This window comes from Scyliorhinus canicula, chromosome 1 (genome assembly GCF_902713615.1).
Source record: "Scyliorhinus canicula chromosome 1, sScyCan1.1, whole genome shotgun sequence".
NCBI lineage: Eukaryota > Metazoa > Chordata > Chondrichthyes > Carcharhiniformes > Scyliorhinidae > Scyliorhinus > Scyliorhinus canicula.
Genome location: NC_052146.1, coordinates 34,883,539 through 34,902,231, shown reverse-complemented (window position 1 = coordinate 34,902,231; position 18,693 = coordinate 34,883,539). Strand labels below are relative to the sequence as shown.

General features: G+C 44.0%; 1 protein-coding gene across 3 annotated transcripts in view; it reads right to left on the bottom strand.

Moving 5' to 3' along the window:
* thoc5 (THO complex 5) overlaps nucleotides 1-5,274 on the bottom strand; it is a 41,572-nt gene extending 36,298 nt beyond the window's left edge. For 2 of the 3 annotated variants that reach the window (XM_038781797.1, XM_038781884.1), the window contains exons 1-4: nucleotides 5,078-5,274; nucleotides 4,422-4,565; nucleotides 1,303-1,416; nucleotides 521-618 (exon numbers count right to left, since the gene is read on the bottom strand). In XM_038781797.1, the coding sequence (XP_038637725.1) occupies nucleotides 521-618; nucleotides 1,303-1,416; nucleotides 4,422-4,565; nucleotides 5,078-5,179 (458 nt within the window). In that variant the 5' untranslated portion in view covers nucleotides 5,180-5,274. Of the gene's footprint in view, nucleotides 1-520; nucleotides 619-1,302; nucleotides 1,417-3,907; nucleotides 4,073-4,421; nucleotides 4,566-5,077 lie in introns of those variants that run through there. The other variant, XM_038781973.1, reaches the window with a different exon arrangement.
* Between the last annotated feature and the right edge of the window lie 13,419 nt (nucleotides 5,275-18,693).

Here is an 18,693-nt window from a genome sequence, read left to right as displayed (position 1 = left end):
TGATCTTTTCCACCCCTGCAGGTTCCTGCCCCATCAATCTGACTTGGAAATATATTGTTCTTTCTTCACCGTCACAGGGTCAAAATCCTGGAACTTCACCCACCAACAACACTGTTGGAGTACTTGAAACATTGTAGTATCTGTGCATTAAGAAGAATGCTCACTGCCACCTTCTCCAGGGCACGTAGGGATGGGCAATAAATGCTGGTCTTGCCAGTGAAACACAGAATGAATTAAAACATAGTGACATGCTTTTCTGAGTCACTGCTAATGCACAATACCAAGCTGTATAAATATATACCCTGCCCGTCCAAACTTAAGGAGCACTTTAAAACATACAATGCTGGGATGAAATATTGGGGGAAAAATTCGAGACAATGAACAATATGAAATAGTGGATTACCACAACATTGAAGAGATTTGACAAACGTCAATAAAACAGACCTCTTGGCTGCAATAAAACCAAAGGTGAGAACATGAAACAATTTGAAAACCTTTCCCATTGATAAGGGAAACTTACTTGAATTCTAAGCACTTAGTGATCTCCTTTTGAAGATGCATCACCTCATATAGAAGATTCTGAAGTTGCAGATGAAGAGCATCCACTTTCTGTTTGGCCTGAGAAACAACAGCTAGTCTTTAGTATCCAAAGTGTATAAACTGCATCAATTTGTTTACATTGCTACTTCAAACAAAGTCAATTCTGAACAACATACAAAGTTTTCCAACATTGTTACAGTATTTCCAGAACTGTTTCATTCATGTCAATTAGGAACATACCAGTCACAGTTGACTGTAGTGCAACAACAATTGTAACTACTTGATTTATTAAAGGCCAATCTATAGGATTAATATTCCAGAATTAATTACTACAATAATAATAATAATAATCGCTTATTGTCACAAGTAGGCTTCAATGAAGTTACTGTGAAAAGCCCCTAGTAGCCACATTCCGGCACCTGTTCGGGGAGGCCGGTACGGAATTGAACCCGCGCTGCTGCCTTGTTCTGCATTACAAGCCAGCTATTTAGCCCAGTGTGCTAAACCAGCCTCCAAACCAATCACGTACAATTACACAGCTACCCCACAATAAATGGAGCAAAACCTCCCAAATCAATAATGCAGCTGAACAAGTTTGAGAAAAACCAAAGAAATTGGCCCTATTTTTAGTCTATTTCTTTTGGAGTCAGCGGTGATGGAGTTGGGGATTGAAGTAAAAGTGTTTTTCTCCGAGACAGTAATCTCCCAAAGTGAAAATGGATTTTGCAAGACCTCCCCACTTTTGATGCATAAAGTATTTACCTCATGAGTTTGATCTCGACCCTTTTTTAACCTGATATGAGCCAAACGATTTAATTTCTTTAGAGTCATGAAGTGAATGCAGCTTTGGATCCGCCGCTCATCAATCTCTGCTGACTGTAAGAAGGGAAAGGCGAATTAGAAACTACACAAATGTACCAAATGTAAAGCATGTACTTAGCACGTGGAATGGTGAGATGTTACACCCGAGCTTCTCCTACTCTACATAAACTACTGTCAGCTTTGGTTCTTTTGCCTTTGTGTTAGTCGATCATGTGTCCAAGAAAAAACTCTGGAGAACTGAGCACCTAATCTAAGCTGACGCCTCAGTGCAGGATGGGGGGAGTACTGAACTGTCAGAGATATAGTTTATCAGGTAAGTGGTTAAACCGAGGAACAGTCTTCCATCACGTGGATATAAAAGATCTTTCGAAGAACAGAATAGGTTTTATCCTGTAGTTCTGACCGATATTTACCTTCCAACGGATATCATTGAAATAACCATCTGTCCAATATTTCATTGTTCTCTGTGGGACTGTACTGGGTGCATATTGGCTGCCAGGATTTTAGATTACAATGCTGACTATATTTCAAACATACTTAATTAATTATAAAGCACTTTGGGGGGTCGGCAGGTTGCAAAAGATGTTACAAGTTGTTGTTCTTAATTTATATTTTTAATTTATTTCTTTCACTTAAAGTGTCTTAAAGGAAGAAAGCACTGATATTACTGAAGTGCCTTTGTAAAACAATATTTGTACATCAACTTTTCCATTGCACAGAGAGTGAAATACCCAATTTATACAAAAGTTGCCCGCAAGTTCAGTTTCTGATATTCTAAGCTTAAAACAATGATCCTCAACACTTAATTCAGTACCCACACTCTCTTCCTTTGTTTAATCTGCTACTCATGTCATGTTTTAAGTGGAGGCTTTCTATTACCAACTCAAGAAGATCTTAGTTTTCTTTACCTTCATCTTTCAGAGCCTGCCATTGGTATTATGAAATGAAGTACATAATGACAAGGGAATTCAGCAACACATAGCAATAAACCCCCAAAACTGCAGCTCTTAAAAGAGGTAGGCAAAGCTGAGGATGAAATAAAACACCTTGGCACACTTTAGCTCATTCCTCTGTCAACATGGCATCCAGTGACACTGAACCAACTCAATGTTTTGGTCCCTACTAACCTGCCCAGCACAAGTTGTATCAAGAATTTCTTCTTGTTACTTATTTTAAATAATATTTGATCCAATTTTCATTTACATCCTCAGTAATAGTTTCTCAAGGCCTAAGCTTTGCACAGTTAGCTGCATTCTTTCCTCTGTGTCAAAGATTTGCAGGTTACGAACATCCTGATCAGAAACTGAACAGGACTAGGTCAGAGGCTGGGAATTCAGTAGAGAGCAACACGACTCCCCAAAGCCTGCCCACCATCTACAAGACACAAGTGATGGGATGCGTACCACTTGCCTGATGAGTTTGGCTCCAACGACACTCAAGGAGCTGCACATCGTCCAGGACATGGCAGCCTGTCTGATTGCAACTGCATCCATCACCAGGTCACTGAAGCAGCAATGTGTACCATATACAAGATGCACTGCAGCCACTCACCAGGCTCCTCTGATAGCCAAACCCACAACCTCCAACACCGAGGACAAGGGCAGCAGTTGCATGGAAACGTCACCAACTGAAAGCTTTTCCAAGTCACATACCATCCTCAATTGGAACTATATCCCTGTTCCTTCAATGTCGCTAGATCAAAATCCTGGAATTCCCTCCTTAAAGGCACTGTGGATATACATGAACCAGATGGACTGCAGTGGTTCAAGAAGGCAGCTCTTTGCTACCTTCTCAAGGGGAATTTGGGATAGCAATTGCCAACCACACCCACATCCCATGAAAACAAAACACACACCACTCTCGGGCTGGAGCACCTAATCAAGGCTGCCCTCCAGAGCAGCAATGAGGCATTTTGCACTGTTGGCAATGCCATCCTTTAGAAAAGATGTCATACCAAGGCCCATTTTCTCTTATCAGTGGTTCAGGTTAATGGGATTATTTGATGAGTGGAGCTTTGCTTCGCGGTTTGGCCAACATTCCTCCCTCTCATCAAGTAATTTTACTTTCTGCTGTGTTTGGGTTAGTTAACATCTAATAAATATGTCACTAGAAAATACCCAATATATATGTTAGATTTCTCTATCTCTTCAGATAGCAGAATACCTCACACTGTCAAATTATTCAAATTTGCTTAAAATACAATACTGTACTATATCGTGTTATATTCAATCTCACGATGCTTATAAGACTATTTGACAGCAAGTCCGCAGTTTTACCAATTTCTCTCAGACTCTTAGAAAAAGTGCCTGGGCTATTTATTACATACCCAATCCCTTTATTTTCCTGCTTTATGTTTAGAGCTAATCCAGTCTGAACACGCCTGGCCAGTTGAAAATTATTCCACCAAGATTAATTCATATTAAGCTTTTTCAAAAAATCTGGAATTGGATATGGGGTTTATTGCTCTTGATTTCACAGCTGTTCCCATGGTGAAGCAGGGACCCCATTAATGTAAATAAAAATAGAAATGCTGGATATACTTAACAGGTCGTGCAGCCTCAGTGGTGCGAGAAACAGAGTTAATGGCATCAGCCTCTGATGAAAGATTATCGGACTGAAATGTTGGGTGGTTAGCACTACTGCCTCACAGCCCGGGAACCTGGGTTCAATTTTGACTTGACTGTATGCCTGTGTGGCATTTGTACATTCTCCCCCTGGCTGTGTGGGTTTCTTCCGGGTGCTCCAATTTCCTCCCACAGTCCAAAGATGTGCGCATTAGGTGGATTGACCACGCCAAATTGCCACTTAGTGTCCAAGGATGTGCAAGTTAGGTTATGGGCTTACAGGGATGGGGTAATGGTCATGGATAGACTGCTCATTTGAAGGGTCGGTGCAGACTCGATAGGCCGAATAGCCTCCTTCTGCGCTGTAGGGATTCTATGATTCACTCCCATCTTCCACAGGTGCTGCCAGAGCTGCTGAACATTTCCAACATTTTCTGTTTCCGCAACTCAAATTTCCAGCATCCAGAACATTTACATCAATGGAGTTCGACCTACCGCATCTTTTCCCCCTTTACTCTTCAGTTCGTGAATCTCAGCCATCAACCTTTGAAGATCCTCACAGGTTTTCTTGTACAGATCGTAGTCCTTAGCAGGGTCTCGGGCGTCCACTTCTGCTTCTTCACTGTAAGATTTAGTCTCCTGAAACAAGCACGTATTTTACCATTCGATACACATCGACAACTATGAGGCCACTCATAACCACTGCTATGTTCATCTGCAAAAGTTGCCTTACAGGAATGAAGGTGAAGGGACTAGATTAACATGGGGGTGGTTGCTTCAGCTCAACTACTGAGCCAACTTTAAACCTGATGATGATCAGGTCTGGAGACCGAAAATACTAAAATTCAAAATAAAATACTGGATGTGGGTGATTTATCTTTAACTTCACCTTTTTAAAAGAAAACAAGATGCTGAAATGCTCCATAAACAGTTTCAACAGCAATTTCCAGATAAAACTCCAATGAATTGAAATGTTGGCTTTTCTTTGATATCCTGTTAGGCTTGAGCACAAGGTAATCTGTGAGGAGGAGGAATTAGATCCTCCTGTGCTTGTGGTTTGTTCAACAGCAGCTCAGTGTGTTTGTCGGGCCGGCCCAGGCCGCGGCGCCCAGCCTCGCACCAACCCCACCCGCATTCAGCCAGCCACCCACCTGGTCGGCGTCCCCCCGACCCTTCCTAACTTCCTTCTCCGCCGCCCCGCCATCGCTGCGAATCACTTTGGTCTTTCTCTTCTTCGCCGACTCCGTGGACATCGCAGCTTCCCGGCTCCGCCAACTGGAGCAAGTGACCCGCAGGCTCTTCCGACTCAGGCGGCAGCAAAAGGGAGAGAAGGACAACACCTCCCTGCCTGCGGGCGGCGCTGTCGCCGCACCAAAGGGGTGGAGTTTGCTCCTCCTCCCCTGCGGGCGGCGCTGCCGCCGCACCAAAAGGGGCGGGGTTTACTCCTCCAGCCTGCGGGCGGCGCTGTCGCCGCACCAAAGGGGTGGAGTTTGCTCCTCCCGACCTGCGGGCGGCACTGTCGCCGCACCAAAGGGACGGTCTTTGCTCCTCCCCGCCAGCGGGCGGCACTGTCGGCGCACTTTTTCCTCCCCGCCTGCTGAGGGCCCTGGTTCCGCCTTTGCAGTCAGAGTTTACACCTCCCCAACTGTACGAGGCGCTATCACCACACAAACGGGCGGAATTTGCTCTTCCCCACCATAGGGGGCACCGTCCCCGCAGTGGGAAGGAGTCTTCCTTGCCTTTTGGAGGCGTTTGAGATAAAAACAAGTTTTGAAAAATTAAATGTAAGGATTCTTTTTGGTAATTGTGGCCAGTTGCAGAAACGACATGTCCTTTTTGTGCTGATCACGAATGGATTTTTTACTGTGACAAATTGGGGTTGTGTAGTTACAGCATACTGGGAGTAGGAGTTACATCTGGGCTACAGGAGCAAAAATAACCACTAGAATTAATTTTAATTAACTGCCTTAATCTTTGAATTGGGACATTTTACGAATAGCAGTCCAAACTTCGAAAGTAGAATCTACATGCTATTTGCAAACCAGCTAACTACAGAGGCTCTTTGCCATCCAAATGTGCCTTTGCTGGGACCATTGATGTTACTCATACATGGTAGTTGGAATGGGGCCGCGGACTACAAATCATTTAGTGATTATTTATGAAGTACTGTGAAGCAATGTTAATTTTACTTGCAACACCAACAACTTATATTTACAATAAAATATCCAGGAACATTATAAAACAAAATATGACCCCCAACTAACCATGTAAGGCGATATTAGGTCAGGTGACCAAAAGCTTGGTCAAAGAGGTAGGTTGTAATGTAAGGACCATCTTAAAGGAGGAAAGGGAGGTACAGAGGTGGAGATAGGAATTCCAGAGTTCAAATCCTAGGCAACTGAAGCCATGGTAATCAGCACCTTGAGAAAGATTGATCCATGCTCGAAATGTTAGCTCCCTTCTCTCTCCACAGATGCTGTCAGAACTGCTGAGATTGTCCAGTACTTTTTGTTTTTATTTCAGATTCCGGCATTTGCTTTTATTTGCTTGGTTATCAATAGTGGAGCGATTGGAATTGGGGATGCTCAAGAGATGAGAATCAGATGAGCACAGATGCCTCCTGTGGTTGTGGGCTGAAAACGATTACCCAAAAAGGGAGGGGCGAGGCCCTGGAGAGATTTGAAAACGAGGAGAATCTTAAAATAAAGATGTTGGTTTACCAGGAGCCAATGGAGGTCAGCAAGCATGGGGCGATGGATGAAAGCGACTTTGTCTGAGTTAACAAACGGGCAGCAGAGATTAGATGATCTCATGTATACGGAGTGTAGAATGTGGAAGGCCAGTGTTGAAATAATCAAATCTAGATGTAACAAAGGCATGGATGAGGGCTTCAGCACCAGATGAGCCAAGCCAGAGACAAAGTTGACGGGAATCCAACAAAAGGTACAAACTATGGCGTAATCTGAATCATAGAATCCTTACAGTGTAGAAGGAGGCTATTCAGCCCATCGAGTCTCTTTCCAAGGGCCGATGCAGACCCGATGGGGCTAATGGCCTCCTTCTGCACTATAAATTAAATGATTATATGAGTCTGCACTGACTCTCTAAAAGAGCACCGTGCCTGAGCCCATGCTCCCCTGCCTAATGCCCATAACTTCACTTAACCTGCACATCTTTGGACTGTGGGAGGAAACCAAAGCACTCGGAGGAAACCCACGTAAACATGGGGGGAAGGTGTAAAGTCCACGCAGATGGTCACCTGAGGTCAGAATCAAACCCGGGTCCCTGGCGCTGTGAGACAGTAGTGCTAAGCACCTTGCCACCATGCAGCCGCACAACGCTTAACCCACAAGCTGCTTTTTAATAAAATAACAACTATAAATTGGTCTTCTACATCAATATCCATGAATGGGGAAATGTGGATAACCTTTTCGAACTACGAGAAATGGGGTTTGAACAAGTTGAAACTAAAGATAGAATGAAAGCACCTTTCATGACCTCAGGATGACTTAAACATTTTACAGGCAGTTAAATACTTTTGAAGTACGATCATTGTTGCAATGTTACAAATGGGGATTTTCACAGTAACTTCATTGCAGTGTTAATGTAAGCCTACTTGTGGCAATAATAAAGATTATTATTATGTCAATTTGTGCACTGTAAAGTTCCACAACAACATTGAAATAATGCCCAGAATTTGCTGTCGCAAAGCAACTATCTGCATCTGCTTCTGCACCTCTTTAGCTCAAAAAACTTTTGCCCATTAAAGTGGCCATAAGTGCAAGTGGACAATGGTCAAGTAACTAACAGAGAATCTCCTTAATGAATGAGAGTTAATGATTGGGAAATAAAGACTGGCGAAAGAGGATGAATAAAAGGGGGTGAATACCATGTGAAACAAAGTGCAGGAAGGAATAAACAGAGGGAGAGAAAGAACGGATTAAGAGATGGTAAAATATGGGTGACATGGTGGCACTGGGCTGGCACTGCTGCCTCACACCACCAAGGACCCGGGTTCGATCCCTGCCCCGGGTCACTATCCGAGGGGAGTGTGCATATTCTCCCCCTGTCTGTGTGGGTCCCACCCCCACAACCCAAAGATGCGAAGGTTAGGTGGATTGGCCACGCTAAATCACCCCTTAATTGGAAAAAATAATTTATTTAAAAACAAAGAGATGGTAAAACAGGAAAAAAATGTAATGAGAATAATAAAAATAAAACTAGAGCTTTTAAAAAATATCCTAAAACAATTCACAATCCCTGAGGGAATTCAACTGTTTTATTTGCAGAGAAATTGATTGGTAGCTATTAACATTTATCACATTGTTAAAGGACTATTTATACATTTAATTACGAACCCTAAACATCTCTGGCAGGTTAACTTGATCTCTACAAACTATTAGGAGCAGGGATAGACCATTCAGACCCTCAAGCCTGCTCTGTCATTCCGCCATAAGATCCCGACTGATCTGATTGTGGCCTCAACCTCACATTCCGCCTATCTCCAATAGCCTTTGACTTTCTTATTGTCAAGGATCTATCTACCGCTGCTGTAAAAATATTCATTAACCCTACCTCCACTGCTTTCTGGGGCACAGAGCTCCACAGACCGATGACCTTTTGAGAGAAAAAAAATCTTCTCATCTCTGTCTTAAATTGAATGTGGGGATATGCCTGCAGATAATATTACATGTACTCAGCAGGTGCCGTCCAACATAAGTCAGGTGACTTCCAGCTACTAGCAGTAGGTAGTAAGGCGTACATGAGGACAGTTATGCATAAGGGTCGTTCCAGGAGAGTCTAATATAATTCTATGATAACTTGGTCTGCATTTGATCATTACCTTGGCTCGTGTACATTAATATATCCTAGTTCTGGCAAATAGAACAAAGAACAGAGAACAGTACAGCACAGTACAGGCCCTTCGGTCCCTCAATGTTGTGCCGGCCACTTATCCTAATCTAAGATCAATCTAACTTACACCCCTTCAATTTACTGCGGTCCATGTGCCTGTCCAAGAGTTGTTTAAATGCCTCTAATGACTCTGACTCCACCACCTCTGCTAGTAGTGCATTCCACGCACCCACCACTCTCTGTGTAAAGAACCGACCTCTGACAACTCCCCGATACCTTCCTCCAATCACCTTAAATTTATGTCCCCTTGTGACAGCCTTTTCCGCCCTGGGGAAAAGTCTCTGGCTATCCATTCTATCCATGCCTCTCATCACCTTCTACACCTTTATCAATTCACCTCTCTTCCAGTCATAAAAGCCCTAGCTCCCTCAACCTTTCTTCATAAGACATGCCCTCTGGTCCAGGCAGCATCCTGATAAACCTTCTCTGCACCTTCTCCAAAGCATCCACATCTTTCCTATAATGAGGCAACGAGAACTGGACACAATATTCCAAGTGTGGTCTAACCAGGGTTTTACAAAGCTGCAGCAAAAACCTCGTGGCTCCGAAACTCAAGCCCCTGTTAATGAAAGCCAACACACCATACACCTTCTTAACAACCGTATCAACCTGGTGGCAACTTTGAGGGATCTATGTACATGGACCCCAAGATCCCTCCGTTCCTCCACACTTCCAAGAATCCTGCCTTTTACCCTGTATTCAGCATTCAAATTCAACGTTCCAAAATGAATCATTTATCTAGGTTGAATTCCATCTGCCAATTCTCAGCCCAGCTCTGCATCATGTCAATGTCCTGTTGTAACCTGCAACAGCCCTCAACACTAGAACATTGAACATAGAACATAGAACATTACAGCGCAGTACAGGCCCTTCGGCCCTCGATGTTGCGCCGACCTGTGAAACCACTCTAAAGCCCATCTACACTATTCCCTTATCGTCCATATGTCTATCTAATGACCATTTGAATGCCTTTAGTGTTGACAAGTCCACTACTGTTGCAGACAGGGCATTCCACACCCTTACTACTCTCTGAGTAAAGAACCTACCTTTGACATCTGTCTTATATCTATCTCCCCTCAATTTAAAGCTATGTTCCCTCGTGCTAGACATCACCATCCGAGGAAAAAGGCTCTCACTGTCTTCTTTCGGCCAGCCAATTCTGTATCCAGACAGCAAAATGTCCCTGTATTCCATGCCCCCTGACTTTCTGAATGAGCCTACTATAGGGAACCTCATTAAATTCCTTACTGACATCCATGTACACCACATCCGTTGCCCGACCTTCATCAATGTGCCTCATCACACCCTCAAAGAATTCAACGAGGCTTGTGAGGCATGACCTGCCCCTCACAAAGCCATGCTGACCATCTTTAATTAAACTATGTTTTTCTAAATAATCATAAATCCTACCTCTCAGAATCCTTTCCAGTATTTTGTTCACCACAGACGTAAGACTGACTGTAATTCCCAAGGATTTCTCTATTCCCTTTCTTGAACAGGGGAACATTTGCCTTCCTCCAATCATCTGGTACTACTCCAGTGGAGAGTGAGGACGCAAAGATCATCGCCAACGGCGCAGCAATCTCCTCCCTTGCTTCCTGTATTAACCTTGAGTATATTCCGTCTGGTCAAGGGGACTTAACTATCCTAATGTTTTTCAATATTTCCAGCACATCCTCCTTCTTAATATCAACCTGTTCGAGCCTATTAACCTGGTTCATGCTGTTTTCCTGAGCAACAAGGTCCCTCTCTCTAGTGAATACTAAAACAAACTATTCATTTAGGGTCTCCCCTATGTCCTCAAACTCCAGGCACATGTTCCCTCCACTATCCCTGATTGTCCCTATTCTCAGTCCGATTATCCTCTTATTTCTCGTAAGTGTAGAACGCCTTGGGATTTTCCCCAATCCTTCCCGCCAGGGCTTTTTCATGCCCCCTTCTAGCTCTCCTAAGTCCATTTTTGAGTTCCTTCCTGGCTACCTTGTAACCCTCTAGAGCCATGCCAGATCCTTGCTTCCTCAACCTTACGTATGCTTCCTTCTTCCTCTTGACGAGAAGCTCCACTTCTCTTGTCATCCAAGATTCCTTCACCTTACCATTCCTTCCTTGTCTCAGTGGGACAAAACTATCCAGCACTCTCAGCAAGTGCTCCTTAAACAAACCCCACATTACTGTTGTGCATTTCCCAGAGAACATCTATTCCCAATTTATGCTCCCCAGCTCCTGTCTAATAGCAGTATAATTTCCCCTCCCCCAATTTAATACCTTCCCATGCTATCTGTTCCTATCCCTCTCCATGACTATGGTAAAGGTCAAGGAGTTGTGGTCACTGTCACCGGATGCTCTCCCACCGAGACATCTGACACCTGGCCTGGTTCGTTGTCAAGCACCAAATGCAATCTGGCCTCCCCCCTCATCAACCTTTCTATGTATTGAGTCAGGAATCCTTCCTGGACACACCTGACAAAACCTGCTCCATCCAAACCATTTGCACTAAGGAGGTTTCAGTCAATATTAGGCAAGTTGAAGTCACCCATGACAACAATTCTGTTACTTCAGCACCTTTTCAAGATCTGCCATCCAATCTGTTCCTCCATCTCTCTGCTGCTAGTGGGGGTCTATAGAAAACTCCCAATAAAGTGACTGCTCCTTTCTTGTTTCTGACTTCTACCCACACTGACTCACTAAATAAACCGTCCTCGACTTCCTCCTTTTCTGCAACTGTGATGCACTCTCTAATTAACAGTGCCATCCCCCCTCCTCTTTTACCTCCCTCCCTATTCTTCTTCAAACATCTAAACCCCGGAACATCTAACAACCATTCGTGCCCCTGTGAAATCCATGTCTCTGTAATGGCCACAGCATCGTAGTTTCAAGTACTGATCCATGCTCTAAGTTCATCTCCCTTATTCCTGACACTCCTTGCATTGAAACAGACACACATTTGCCCATCCCACTGAGTGCAACTTTGCCCTATCAACTGCCTATCCTTCCTCACAGCCTTGCTACATACTATTTCTGTCCGTTCAACAGCTACCCTATCCTCTGATCCATAGCTCTGGTTACCAACCCCCTGCCAAACTAGTTTGAACCCTCCCGAGAGCTCCAGCAAATCTCCCGCCCAGGATATTAGTGCCCTTCCTTTTTAGTTGCAACCCATCCCTCATGTACAGGTCCCACCTTCCCCAGAAGGCATCCCAATGATCTACATATCTGAAGCCTTCCCTCCTGCACCAGCGCTGTAGCCACATGTTCAGCTGCACCCGCTCTATGATTTTTACCTCACTAGCACGTGGCACCGGAGGCAATCCTGAGATTACTACTCTGCTCCTCCTGCTCTTTAGCTTCCAATCTAACTCCCTAAATTAATAAATCCCAGTTCTGGCTGAGTCACCAGCAGTTCTATAGATTCACTGCTGGTCAAGAACACAGGACACAACATTGAAGACTCCATATTTTTAAACTGTCCCCTAGTTTCAGTTGTGTTGTTCCTTGTGTCTTAATAAAGCTCGTAGTCTTAAAGTTGAAGTAGATGCTTTATTGTGAGTTTGTTCCCTCTTCAGTGCTTAACTTAATGTTACATCTGTGCTGCTAGTCTGTGTCTTGCTACCAGCTCCCGTTCCTGTGAAGTGTCCTGACTTCCTGTTCGTGTGTATTTATATCTCTCCCGTGCTCCCTATAGTGCTTGCTCAGTTGTATTGCATCTACACGGATATACAATCAGCACATCCCCCCTTTCTTCTTTACATATTTTCTGTACATTGTTAAAGAAAATTGTACAAAACAGTTAGATTACTTATGATATGTGTATCTATACAAGTGATGATGATATTGGATATTTTACAATGCCAATTAATATTTATTAGTCCAATCTTAATAAAAACATTTATGAGTCCAAACTTGATTAAATTGTTCATTGAGTTTTTTCTTTTTCGTTGTTGACGTGGTGATATTGATATTGCAACTCCGTTGTGAATGTTGTCGGTGTTCTTGTTTTTTTAAGTAACCAATAAGTAATCCCGAGGTGTTTGAATGGTTAAACCACTGATGTTGACTAAGATGGACTTTTTTCTGTGCTTGTGGTATCGATTTAGTGTGTCATCTGCCTTGACAGCTGGTGTGCTTGCTTGTTCTGGAGCAGATGTGAATTTGTGAGATTCGTTGTCATGCCATGGCATGTTTGTAGTCTTGTCATTGTTTTGCAGTGTGCTGTGGCATTGTCCTTCATGTGCAGAGTTGTACCATTTTGTACAGGTCGTTGTTTCATTGTTGTTGTTTCTGTCATTTCTGTCTTTGTTGTTTTCGTTGTCGTTCTTGTTGTTGTTTTTGTCATTTCTGTCTTTGTTGTTTTCGTTGTCGTTCTTGTTGCTTCTGTTTTTGTTGTTTTCATCGTTGTTCTTGTGCTTGTTGTTGTCTTTGTTATGCTTCTTGTTGTTTTTGTTGTTCTTCTTGTAGTTTTTGTTGTTGTGTTTGTAGTTTTTGTTGTTGCTGTTGTTGTTCTTGTTTCTGCAGTGCTTATTGCGAATTTTGTTTTTCTTGTTGCACTCAATGAGTGTCCCGTGTGGATAATTTGAGTCATTGTCACAGTTATTGGTGCGAGTGTCCTTTGTGGTATCTGTTACATTGAACGTTTTGTCTAGAGAATGGTGAGAATGATCTGATGTTGCATTGATGTTGGTGACATCAGTCATTTGTGGTGGATTTGATTCCTCTTCTTTGCTTTCTTGGTGCTCCTCTTCTGGAGTCAAAATCTTCATGATTTCTATGGACGCGGTCTCTCTGGACTCTTGGTGCTCCTCTTCTGGAGTCAAAATTTTCAAGATTTAAATTGACGTGGTCTCTCTGGTCTCATGAGTAGCCCTACTCTGTGCTTCTGTACAGATGAGCTGAGATCTGTCAGTCTCGCTGTGATCCTGTACCTCCTGTATGTCGAGTGTGGTCACATTTTCACTGTTTTCGCATGCAGTGGGTAGATTTACATTGTCGTCTTCTTGATTTTGTGAGCTTGGTAGACTTTCATAATCTGCTTGTGGTTGCTCAGATACGGTGGGTTGACCTTCATGGTTTTGTTCATGCATGGTGTTCGCTATGGAGTGTATGCTTGCTTCCATTTTGGAGTCTTTCAACAAGCTGTCTGTGGAGGCTTGCGTCACTCTCTTTGTGGAGGCTTGCGTCGCTCTCTTTGCGGAGTCTTTCATCGCTCGCTCTGTGGAGTCCTTCATCGCTTTCTCTGTGGAGCCTGTCATCGCTCTCTCTGTGGAGTCTTTCTGTGCTCTCTGTGTGGTGTTGTCTTCGTCTTGGGTATTGCTGTCATTCAATGTATCGACGATCGGCCATGGCACCATGGTATTGGATTCATCTACCATGAGTAGAGTCGTGTTGAGCTTTGCGACCGTGTTGCTGATGCTGTGATCAGCATATCCGAATAACTCAACCAACTCAGCCATGTCTGAGTAGTATTGTTCAAAAAACAAATCATCTTTTTTTGTTTCAGATTTGGTATCGTTTTCTTCATCTTTTTTTGTTTTGGAATTGTTATTGTTCTCTTCACTTTGGGTGGTGCAGACTGCTTGTTCCAGGGTGTTGTGAGAGTTATTTTCAACTGCTGGTGTAAGTTCCGGGGTTGTTCTGTCTTTTGAGGTAAGAAAATTGTGTTTTACAGCTTTAAGTTTCTTTTCAATTTTTGGGCATTTCCCTTTTAAATGGGCGTGGTCCGGTTCCTCTGATACCATGACGCTCGTGACGTCATGTGTAGGAATCGATTGCGCATGCGCAAATCGATCTTCCTTTACTGTGCTTTTTTTTGTCCACTGTGCATGCGCAGCTTGCGCATGCGCAGAACCATCTTCGAATGGTGCGATCTTTCCTTTCAACTGGGCATGCGCGATTTGCACATGCGCAGAACGATCCGCGACCAAAACCTTTTCTAACGGCGCATGCATGGCTTGCGCATGTGCAGAACGCAAAACGGCTGATTTTAACTGCGCATGTGCGGCTTCTGTTTCCTGCGCATGCGTAAACGCAGATTTTCGTCTTTTATTCCCCGGAGACTGTAAAAGGTGCTCAGATGCCATTTTACAGTGGATTTCAGCGTCTTTTCTTTGTAAAAAGTTCAAGTTCATTTTTCCTTTCGATCTGGACTTTTCACTCGCGATTTATGGACTGAACCCTTTCTGTTCTGATAATGATTGTTTGAGTTTTGCATCACTCAGTCCATGTGCAGTTTGGTCTCTGAGCATACAGTACTGTTCAAATTCTATACAGTGCTCTTCAAATTTTTTTAGTATTACTTCTAATTTGGTGCTGTCTTCACCTTTCAAGTATTTAAAGCAATTATATATTTCTCTCGCTTCATGTCCTGCGATGAGCAGTGCTATTTTCATTTCTTCTGAGGCTGCTTCTAAATCATTAGCTATGATATATATATCGAACATTTGTTTAAATATTTTCCATTCGTTACTTAAATTACCGGTTGTGTTCAGCTGAGGTGGGGTTCCAATAGATATCATCGAATTAGCGAAGTCTTGCCACGTCGAATGTCCGGTAGGAGTTTTCCTTGCCATTTTGGTCTTTCTGTGTCTGCAGCTTGTGCAATCATCTAGTAAGCATTCTGAAGTTCTCTGGTACCATGTGTTGTTCCTTGTGTCTTAATAAAGCTCGTAGTCTTAAATTTGAAGTAGATGCTTTATTGTGAGTTCGTTCTCTCTTCAGTGCTTAACTTAATGTTACATCTTTGCTGCTAGTCTGTGTCTTGCTACCAGCTCCCGTTCCTGTGAAGTGTCCTGATTTCCTGTTCGTGTGTATTTATATCTCTCCCGTGCTCCCTCTAGCGTTTGCTCAGTTGTATTGCATCTACACAGATATACAATCACCACATCAGTGTGCTCGGTGAATGAACTTAAACTGAATCAGGCTAAGCCTGGCACATGATGAGGATGGGTTGACTCTGCTTAACCCATCCGCCCAAAGACCTGCCTCTATTTCCCCCACTAACTCGTCTTCCCATTTGCGCTTTAGGAACCCTGTCTACGTTTCCTCTGACTCCATGAGTTCTTTACAATAATCCTTCAAACAGGTGAAGCTCCCATCTATAAATAGGTCCCCATCCTCTCAATCCCTGCTCTCTGCCATCTCCGAAATCTCCCATCCAGCGTTCCAGGTACAAACCGATGGTTATTGCCGATTGGAGCCCAGACCGATGCTCCCTCCACTGCTTTATGGAAATCTAAGTACAACACGGTAGCATTGTGGATAACCACGGGCAGCACGGTAGCATTGTGGATAGCACAATCGCTTCACAGCTCCAGGGTCCCAGGTTCGATTCCGGCTTGGGTCACTGTCTGTGTGGAGTCTGCACATCCTCCCCGTGTGTGCGTGGGTTTCCTCCGGGTGCTCCGGTTTCCTCCCACAGTCCAAAGATGTGCAGGTTAGGTGGATTGGCCACGTTAAATTGCCCGTAGTGTCCAAAATTGCCCTTAGTGTTGGGTGGGGTTACTGGGTTATGGGGATAGGGTGGAGGTGTTGACCTTGGGTAGGATGCTCTTTCCAAGAGCCGGTGCAGACTCGATGGGCCGAATGGCCTCCTTCTGCACTGTAAATTCTATGTAAAGTTCTATGTAAACACACCGATTTCCCATCATTCACCCTGCTTAGATACTTTAACAATGTTCTAGGTACATTAACATTGTTCAAAAGGCATCTTGACAAATACATGGGTAGGATGGGCATAGAGGGATACGGCACAAGGAAGCTGAGGGTTTTGGCCATGGTTAGTATCATGACCGGTACAGCCTTGGAGGGCCAATGGGCCTGTTCCTGTGCTGTCTTGTTCTTTGTTCTTAGTTCTTGTTACTTCCTCAAAGAACTCCAATAAATTAGTCTAACATGAGTTCCCTTTCACAAAATCATGTTAACTCTGATTGCATTAACATTTTCTAAGTCTCCTGCTATAACCTCCTTAATAATAGATTCCAGCAATGTCCCTACCACAGATGTTAAGCTAACTGGTCTTTATATATATCCACCACATAAATGCAGCAACTCCGTGACATTCAGTGCAGGCGAAGCATAATGTCTTTTTCACAAAGCTAATGACAGAGTGGCGCAGCACAGGCAGCAATCTGTGGACATTTGTATTTAACTGCACATCTATATCTTCGCTGAGCTTGCTGTTGTGTTTACACATAAATAACGTGGAGCACCATCAGCCTGATTGTTACTTTGACATTAAAATCTGGCCCATTCTGTTTTCAGTGATGTCGGATGAGGAATAAAAATGGGCCTTTGACAACAAAATGTCCAACGTGAAATTTATTTGGGGAGTTTCAGTGGCGCTGCGAACAGTGACAAGTCCGCAGTGAGAAATTGCCCTAATTGGAGAATGTTATTCAAAGAGGCCATACAAGTGTTGCTGAAATGGGAAAAATAAATTTCTTTACTGCTGAATAGGTTAGTCCAATTAAGGTGCGTTGCTGCTGGGGAAGAGCATTCAAAATTTATTTCTGCCGCAACTACTTGACCTGATGTGAGGTGTGAGAGAAATATTTCACACCCACTATATGACTGCATTACCTTGATGACCACATAATAAAATTATATTATTCTTGAAAAAACCTGACTGACATAAAATTATAAGAGCTGATTTTAGTATGTTTGTCAAACTCTTTGGAAAGCTGTTTGTTATATCCCGCATGAGGTCTATGGGGTGGGAATGCTTGTCTTCCCCGTGTTCCTTGCGGTGTACGAGCTCCCCCGTTAGGGGCAAGGTATCTTAATTACCCAGTGTATATAAGGTCGGCCAGTAAGACAACCCCGGCCAGAGAAGTACCCTATAGTGGTCTACCGGGGAGTGCAAATATAATCTTTGTAAATAAACCTTTGTTCTTATTTTTACTCGGTTTGGAATCCCGCGTCCTTATTAAACTGGCGACGAGGAGTAAAGTGGTTTGCTGTCAATGCTGCGACCTATTCAGCTGAGCCACCTTCCCGATTTTCTGGACCCATGCCTCTGTTTGTGTGGCTCGATACATTTGACGCCGGTGTTGAAGACGGAACCAATATACTGAATGAATGTGTTATTTCTCTCGGGCTAACAATATCACGGAGATCGAGCACCAGACAGTCAGATTGTTGACGTCCTGAGCACACGTTTGGAGTGAACTGGAGTCTCACGTGCCCGTGACACCGGATACGCAAACATTCGACCAGCCCGTGGCGCTTGTGGCACAACACGTCAGCACAATCACAGCCCGGGGTGGCTCCTCTGCCCTCGGCTTCTGTATCAAGGACAAGTGGGCCCCATCCACTTCAGGGGAACTCTCGAAGACCTCCTCGTCTATCAGCTTCCCGAACATGTTCGACACATATATTGGTGGCACTCGTTCATTCCGCTCCCTCCGGCAGCTCCATAATACGCAGGTCCTGCTGCCTTGAGCAATTTTCTTGGTCGATGACTATCGCCCGCAGCACCTTGCACATCTCCCCCATCGTCGCCCACGTGGCCTCGAATGAGGCGATTCGACTGCTCTGATCCAATACCGTCTTCTCCATCTCCTTCATTGTCATGGTAGCACAGTGGTTAGCACAGATGCTTCACAGCTGTAGGGTCCCAGGTTCGATTCTCCGCTGGGCCACTGTCTGTGCGGAGTCTGCACGTTCTCCCCGTGTCTGCGTGGGTTTCCTCCGGGTGCTCCGGTTTCCTCCCACAGTCCAAAGATATGCAGGTTAGGTGGATTGGCCATGCAAAATTGACCTTGGTGTCCAAAAAGAGTAGGTGGGATTACTGGGTTACCGGGATAGGGTGGAGCTGGTGCAGGCACGATGGGCTGAAAGGCCTCCTTCTGCACTGTAAATT